Source organism: Cucurbita maxima, unplaced genomic scaffold, assembly GCF_002738345.1.
Source record: "Cucurbita maxima cultivar Rimu unplaced genomic scaffold, Cmax_1.0 Cma_Scf00015, whole genome shotgun sequence".
Classification (NCBI taxonomy): domain Eukaryota; kingdom Viridiplantae; phylum Streptophyta; class Magnoliopsida; order Cucurbitales; family Cucurbitaceae; genus Cucurbita; species Cucurbita maxima.
This window is the reverse complement of record NW_019272031.1, coordinates 1141555-1150315: the sequence shown is the minus strand read 5'-3', so window position 1 is coordinate 1150315 and position 8761 is coordinate 1141555. Positions and strand designations below refer to the sequence as shown.

At 34.7% G+C, this 8761-nt stretch overlaps 2 protein-coding genes across 2 annotated transcripts in view; one reads left to right on the top strand and one right to left on the bottom strand.

The window, feature by feature from the left end:
• Positions 1-3056, bottom strand: part of LOC111490478 — a 13088-nt gene extending 10032 nt beyond the window's left edge. The window contains exon 1 of the mRNA XM_023139119.1: positions 2608-3056. Within this exon, the coding sequence (XP_022994887.1) occupies positions 2608-2952 (345 nt within the window). The 5' untranslated portion in view covers positions 2953-3056. The remainder of the gene's footprint in view (positions 1-2607) is intronic.
• A 2270-nt stretch (positions 3057-5326) lies between these two features.
• Positions 5327-8567, top strand: LOC111490454 (phosphatidylinositol N-acetylglucosaminyltransferase subunit C). Its single transcript, XM_023139083.1, has 2 exons — positions 5327-5649; positions 7503-8567. The coding sequence occupies exon 2, from the start codon at positions 7518-7520 to the stop codon at positions 8427-8429; it is 912 nt and encodes a 303-aa protein (XP_022994851.1). The 5' UTR covers positions 5327-5649; positions 7503-7517; the 3' UTR covers positions 8430-8567.
• Positions 8568-8761: the final 194 nt, after the last annotated feature.

Genomic DNA, 8761 nt, shown 5'->3' with positions numbered 1-8761 from the left:
TTTTTTTTTTTTTTTTTTTTTTTTTTTTTTTTTTTTTTTTTTTTTTTTTGTTTCTAAATTTGAGATCACAAAAAACAACACCAGAGACATAAAATGCACTCAATTGTTAAGAGGGTAAAGAAGAACTTCATGTACTATACCCCAACAACCATTTCTAGAGGAAAAATTAACACCAAAATCTCAAGAAATCTTATAACAAATTCTCCAAGCAAAATAACATCTGCACAAAATATGATTTAGATCTTCTAATATTCCCTAATACAAAGCACAACATTTGAGGCCTAAAAGAGACAAAGATATTTAAATAAAATCCATGGTTTTGACGTTTCTCGAGGAAACCAGCCAGGAGAAAAAAATTACTTCATAAGAACTTAGAAGTTTGGCAAAGAAAGGAGAGATGAGCAATCAATCATGCATAAAAGATTTACAAGTCCCTCAACGTTTCAAGTATAATGTCACCAAAATTTGGAGAGAGGTGGGTACCATGCAACAATAATAATGAAGAATAGTATGTGAACTTAAGGTCGAAAGTATCTTAAAAAATGGAAGTTATGAGAAAGGGAAGGAAGGTTGTCATTCCACGACCCGACAGAATTAAGAAAGGAATCTTTCTGCAAAGAAAGGCTTCTAAGGTAAAGGAAAAGGGCTATAGAGGGCTTCACTACAATTCAATGATCTTCCCAAAATTAAAAACAAGGCACATCTCCAAAGGAGAACTTGATGAAGTTTTTTAAATGAGAAATGACTTTCCAGAGACTCCTGAGAGTTCTAGTTCACAAAAGAAGAAATGTTCCATCTACTCGATAATCTTATGATGAAGTATCCAATTCTAGGGAGGGAACAACTAAAGCTACTTCGTTGAAGTGACATTTCTTTTAATCAAGTTTCCAAAGCCCAACCCACCCTTGTAACAAAGCTTAGACACGACATAATATCCCCCTTAACTAGTTGAGACCCTCTCCCTCGCCTATTAAAAAATTCTTAATGACCTCTAAAACTTGGAGCAAACTAAAAGCATAATCTTAAAACAAGCAATAACGTTTTTTTTATTTCAACAATATGCAATGTGAGGATTCGAACATCTAATTTTTTGGTCAAGGTTATGATATCTTAATCAGCTGAGCAAACTCACGCAATTAGAGAATGTTGGGGATGTGAACATAGTCTCACGTAAATTAGAAATGGTAAAATTTCCTAGTATATAAATAAGGACAACATTTCCATTTATATAAGCAAAATCATGTCCTCAGAACTATGCTCCAAAATCATGTGAACTTAGACCCAAAAGTTATAATATAAATCGTAGAGGCATGTTATCTTAAAACATGTCCTCAGAACTATGCTCCAAACTTGGTCCTATCAACAAAACCCTTGAGTTCAAAATAATAAAGTGTTGAGCCTCAAAATCCTAAAACACGTCTTCAACGCTATGATCCAAACTCGGTCCTATCAACAAAATCCTTGAGTTCAAAATAAAAAAGTGTTGAGCCTCAAAAGCATAGTTACATGGAATTGTACATAAATCCTTAGAAGGCCAACAAAAATTACAGGCCCCAGTTGTATTGGCAATGTGATCCAAATAGCATAGGCAACATGCTTTAATAGAAAGATTGTAAGAGAGAGCCTCAATAGACTTTTGTTTGCTGGAAGGATTATTAAGGGTGCCACAATGAGCAATGCGCTTCAGTTATGCCACAATTTGATATGCAGTTTAGCCCTATCAGACAAAAAGTACTCCAAAGAAGAAAATTTGACTTGGATAAGATTAAACAGGAGAGGTTCAAAGGTTTTTTGTCCAAAGGAAGGATAATTATGGACTCCAATATGATATTGTACTTGTTGGAAGTAGGGAAAATATGACAAGATCTCCATTGTTACAATACCATTATCTCGGCAATAATGAGTCAAGCTAGTATTTGCAGTGAATCCACTTGTTAAGTAGTCATGCATTACAATAGGAACTCCCAGTTCTATCCAGAAATAAGTGATTTGTATCCAGAAATAAGTTCGAAATGGAAAAATAGGATCACGAAATTACGAAACATGATTTTATTGAATTGGATCAATAAGGAATAAGGGATTCATGGATAAAAGTAGAATTTTTTCTAATCGTAACTAAATCTTCCCTTTTTTTCGTTGCATAAGGGAGATTGAAGCAAAACAATCATTGTAAGGTAAAACAAAAGGCAAAACTATGAAGCTTAAATCTAAACTAGGCAATATCATACTACAGTATAACATGCAAAACCCCATTGTCTTACTAGAGAAAATAACCAAGATATCCTCCAAGGATCAAGTGGAAGATATTGATCTATCACACTCAGAAGAAAGGCTTTTTTTTCCATGAGAAAGGACGCTTTAGACATTTCACAACCATAAGGCTCAAACAGGAGCAAGCCCTAGCGTTACGCCTAAATAGGAGGGTATACGCAAATTAGTATGTGGCTAAGGTGTAGCTTGAAAAATCTCCTACAAGACACAGGTCCACATTCAAACCAACACATTTGAAACTTCAAACCATTAGAACCAACAAATCTACCGGAAAGTATTTAGAATTTCAAATTCAACAAACCCAGATAATCGAAGTAGAAAATAAAAAGCTGTTACCGGAATGTATTTGAATTTCCGGCGAGGAGGCTCCTCCGTCACCGTAGGGGTCTCATCTTTGCCGGCGTTCTTGTCATCGTTGTTGCCATTGTTGAGACTCTGGGAAATAGGCGTCCATTTGTAAAGCAAAAGATGGGAAGCGTTATTAGTAGGATTGGCAGTGCCATTGGTGGTTACATTAGTGGGGGTGGTGTGGCGCTGAGAGTGAGAATGGTTGTTGGAAGCGGCGGTAGAGGGCGCAACGTGGACCCATTTCTTCTTCCACTTCCTGACGGGGCCAGTGAAGACGGTGGCGGGTCCGTAGCGAGTTGAAGAACGGCCGAGACGGGCACCAACACCCTCCATGGATCAACCTCTAGTGGGATCGTGGCGCTGATCCGTTTTGGGGGAAAAATTAAAATTGGGAAATCCTTATCTCCCTCCTTCCCTCTAAAATGCTTTTTGGGTTCGTTCCAACTTAACAAAACACAAGCCTTTTTCCCAACCCCTGTTTCCATCCGCGATTTGCCACGTGCTTCCGTCAAATCCTGACCCTTCAAAATACAAATCTCATCATTTTCTTTTCTTTTTTTTTTATTTTGAGTAAAATATTTAAAAACCGTCAAAAACACCTTCCAACGTTTAAAAAAGTTCAAACGTATTTTCGTGCTCCATATTTTGTTTCAAAAAATCCGTTTGAATTTTTAAAATTGTCTCAAAAATATTTTATAGAATAGTTTGTATTTGTGATGCCTCTCATTTTCTTGTCTAAATTAGAGATGTCACTACATACATGCCTTTAATAACATATACAAAAATTAAAATAAAACGTTGAAGTCATGGACTTATTTGTTTAGTTGCAAACAAGAAATAAAAATATCATCGTGCATATACCTGAAGGACCGATTACAATAAAGCTAAGAAGATTCAAGAGGCCTATACATTGCATCTTCAAAAGCTAGCTAAGGTACAAATTGAAATAAAGACGGTTGTGCCCAAATAATTTTATAGCATTGGCATATCAAATCAAGAAAATAATAGGGTAGCAAGAAACTCCACTTGACATTAGAAAGTGATTAGAAGACTTTTGTCTTAAAACAGTTTATGTCGGGTGTTATTTTTTCGATTTGTATTTACTAGCTTAGGTTATCTTTTTGGCCTATTTAGAGGCATGTAATATTCATGCTTGAGAATCATTGTTGAATACAAACAAAACCTTTGTGTTTTCTTGATACCTCTTTGGTGTTATTCTTTTTCAACTCTTGTTTTACGTTTGATGTTTAAACCGATACATTGAATTAGTTTTGATCAAACTAATTCTGGGGTGAGTCGTCTTGGAATCTAAGAGTGACTATCATAGATTCCAAGTTATTCATCTTCTAACCAACTCTTTGTTGGAATCAATTCGTTAAAATAGCTTTTTTTAGTGAAAGTTTGCAAGGATTATAGAAGGACCTCTAGCTTTGCAAAATTCAGCATTGTTGGCACTTATCACATCGTCATTTTAAATTTCTAACATAGTCTTTGAGTACAAAAATTAAAAGTCACTACTAACCGAAAACAATGCGTACTTTTGTCTTATCTCAACTTCCATGACCATCCAACAGTCATCATCATTCATGCAGGGTTTTAATAATATATGCATAACTTTAAATAAAAACATTTTAGACGAAGTCATGGACTTGTACGTTTAGTTAAAATCGAGAAATAGAAATAACATCATAAAAACAAAACCTTAACATAATCTTTGAGTACGAAAATGAAAAGCCACATATAAAACTATTAACTGAAAACAATGCATACTACTGTTCTATTTTAACTTGAAAAAAAACATAATCATAGTGCATCATGGCATCTCATACATTACATAGTTTATTGTGACATAACATAACATTTCGTTCATACCTTTATATCATTTGACATATTATATAACGACACATTCATAATATCACATCACAAGGTCATAGGACACGTGTCATCGTACATAAAATAATTCTTCCAACCAGACTGATATTAGAACAGTTACTTGATTGGCCTAGACTAGAGTCACTGATTATTCTTTGTATCCGTTTAAATTTTCTCTTCAAGTTCCAATTCAACCTCAGATTAATCATCTCGATGATATCAATTAAAACAAAATGACCGCAAAGATCAACCACCTTGTAGTTCAATTATCGAGGGTAAAGAAATATCTATATATACTCTCTCTTTTTTTTTTCTTTCCCAAATCAATCTATTGTTTTGTATTTAAAATTTTTATACGTGTAATTATTTCGTATAATTATTGATCCTTCTCGAAAAAATGTTTCTTGGAATGACTTATATACATGAAAATATATGTTTATTGTAATGTTTATTCACTCTCTAAAACAATTCAATACTTTTCGTATCTTTCATTTTCTTTCGATGTGTTTTATGCATTACTAATACACCGTGGCTAAGGCATCTTAAGGAGGAATTTGTGAGACGGTAGTGGAGAGAGAGAAATTAATTTTTTTTAACAACTCGAAATCGAACCAAATTCGAAAATATAGCATTGGGTTGTAAAACAATTTTGGGTTGGGTTGGATTACGAAACGTGAACATTTAAAATTTAATATTATTAAAAATAAAGATTTATGGAAATATTTTTACATTTTGTTGTAGGTAAAATGAAATATTGAATAAAGGTTAGAAATTTTGTTATTTAAAGTCTAATATCCGATCAAAATTTGGGATTAAAAAAAAAAAAAAAAAAAAAAATTAAAGCTTACATTTCTCCGCCTCAGATCTTTGCCGCAGGTGCACGCCCCTACCGTCTCGCCGCTGTGATTTTTTTTCTTCTCTCCGTCGCAACCTCACGCCAATCCCGTCTTCTTCCGCCGCCCCTCCACCTGATTCAATCTCTCCGTCGAGGGTCCATCTCAATTCTAACCCGATCTTTCCCTCTTTCGACCAGCCCACATTTTCCTTCCTCTTCAATTGCGATCTGTCTGAACGAACAATGCTTGGCCTCCCTCAATCTCGAACACACGAGACGGTGTTTGAAGGAGTTAATGTTTGAAAAGAGAGCAGAAATAACAGGTTATTTTCTTTCTTTTTGAAGTTTGACGTCTATTTGTTTTCTAGTTTGGTCTGCAGCGTCCTGTCTCAGCCTAATTTATGTGTTTGACGATGCCTGATCCAGATTCAGATTAAGTATTGAAATCTTACTTCAAAAACACTCATAACTGTTGAATGCTACTGGTTTGGAGTCGGTTCTCGTTTGATTTAAGTTCCATCTACCTTAATGACGGATGTTTTATATTTGAAAAAAATAAGTTCATGGATGCTGAGTAAATCTTAATTTGTTTTTCTTTTTCTGGTTTCAATTTTGTTTGTGATGAATGAAATGATTCTCTATGCTCGTATTTGACAACTTGTTTGAAGATTCTTATAAACATAAATTGCTGTATTGTGCAAATTGTGAAGGAGGGGATCGATTAAGGTTGATAAAAACTATGTTTGGTTATTGTAAATTGTGAAGTTTATCTATCTTACTGATTTGCTGAGTTCTCTTTGCATTTTATATAGTACCAATGGAAGAAAGTTTCATTTAGTTTTTGTAATCTTGCGTCCCATTCATCTAGTAATGATATCAATTCCTCTGAACTTTTTAACTCTAAAGTACTCACTTCCTTATATTTCGATTTAAAGTTATGCACTGAAAGTTAAGTGTTAAATTTGATTAGTTGGAATACACCTGCATTTCCTTTGAGTAACTTGTGTCTTTGGTCCTCATGCTAATATGGTATTGTAATGCTGATAAGCGCCAACAATAGCTAAATTTGTAAAGCTAGAGGTCCTTTTAGGATTCTTGCAAACCTTCACAGCTAACTTAATGAATGATTCCAACTAAGAGCTAGTTAGAAGGATGATGGTCACTCTTAGATCCCGAGACGACTCACCCCAGAATTAGTTTGATCAAGACTAATCCAATAAATCGGTTTAACTTCAAACCTAAATCAAGATTTGAAATCAAGACACAAGATTTTTGTATTCAAATATGATTTTTAAACTTGAATATTACATAACTCTAAAAACATAATCCAAACATATTGGTCAACTACTAACTACCCGTCAAGGCTATTAAATAAAAATGGAAGAAAATAAAAGAAAATAAGACATGACATAAATAGTCTTGATTGGTAGGTAGTTCAACTACCAAAGACAAAGTCTTCAAATCACTCCTCAATGTCAAGTTTATTCTTTTCTTGATTTGATATACTAATATTATAAAGATTTGATATACTAAATAAATCTTTGTTTCAACTTACATTAGCGAGACTTTGAAGATGTAATGTAAAGGTCATCTTCTTTACTCTGCTTCTTGGAATCGCTCTTTCGGGTATATGCAAATATTAATGGTTGGATTCATATCAAATGCCCAAGCTTTTGTTCGCTTATCTCATTAATTCATGTGGTTTGTGCCCATTGTGGCCTTCGCTGCCATGAATAGCTAGGCTGGGGAGGGAATCAAATGAGAGGATATCTTCCTCTGTGTAGGGTGCTAAGAAAGGAGTTAGACTTTGGGAACTCATGGGACCGAAATTTTAAAGGTTGATCGTTTGGCTTCATGCCCTGCAGAAACCCGTTTAGATATGGTTTTCTACATTGAAGTATTTTGAGACTAGTTGCACACAAATGGTAGTTAATATTGGATTTACTTTTTGATAAGAAGCATATTCCATTGATCATATAAAATATATGCGACAAGGAGTCGATAAAAGGCCAAAAGAGTTAAGAAAAAAACATCTCCAATTCGCATTGACTAAAGAAAACATGATCTGGATCTTAAACACCATTGAATATCTTATGGCAGCTGATGTTTTAGTTTATGGGATTGTACTTTCATTTGTTTTTTGAAACTGTAATTCAAACACTCATAATATTAGCAGGTCATTTGGTTTGCAATGGATTCTAGCACCAATGAAGGCAGCTATAACACTCAACCTAAGTGGAGAAAAGTGGCATATGGAGGTATGCAACCCGGGTTCGATGACAACCACACCGACGAGTCTTTTCTTGAAGATATCGTCATGAATGCCAATGTCGTCAAGAGAGATATCCTAAAGGTGATGTTGGACTCTGTTTCCATTTCTGAATATCTATGCATCGTCGCCCTTGTCGGTCTGGTTTGGACATACACACTTAGATCGACTCTCGACGAGAATTCCCTCTTATTTCTTGACATTAGTCTTCTAGCTTCTGGATTTCTAATTCTTCTTTTCACTGAAGAAACACTCTCATTGAACCTTCTCCTCCACTATTTTCTCAATATATCATTTTTCACAACTGGGTTGTATGTCTTGGCTCCCATCTACCAAACTCTTACTAAATCCATTAGTTCAGATTCCATTTGGGCATTGACTGTTTCACTTATTATCCTCCATCTCTTCCTACATGACTACTCAGGTTCCACTGTTAGAGCTCCTGGTAATCTTAAGAACCCAAGCTTAACCAGTTGCATTTCTTTAAATGCTTCTATTGTGGCCTCTGTTCTTATCGCTTCACGTCTTCCATCTCGGTTACACGTGTTCGCCATAATGTTATTCTCCTTACAAATTTTCCTTTTTGCCCCTTTGGTTACTTACTCTATTAAGAAGTACTCTGTTCATCTGCATCTCTTATTCTCTCTCTGTTTGATGACAGTCACCTTGGTGTATGTTTATTTCCTACATCAGTTGTTTTTCATATTGTTGGCAAGTCTATTGATTTTTGTTACAGTAGTTTGTCCTTATTGGCTTATACGAATTCAGGAATTCAAGTTTGAGATCAATGGTCCCTGGGATGAGGCCAAGCTTTGTTTTGATATTAGAGATTGAGATTATGTATAGAAAGGGTAGCGGAAACACGAGTTTCTAATATTAAGAACTAGAGAAAAGACTAGTTCGATCGATGTAGAATTGTATTTTGAATGGTTATAGTTAGAAATACATGAGTTTCGAATTCGATTCATCTTAAAAAGATCCATCCATCTTTACTTTATGAATGTTTTGAATTGTTTTTTAAGTTGGTTTGAGCTCCCAGATAAGGCAGGAAATGTTGTTTCTTCCTTCCTGTGATACAGAGGACGAAACTTCGTATGTTTGAATCTGGTGTATATATCCTTTGTTTACTACATACACTTCATAGTTGATTCAAGCAAAATATACTT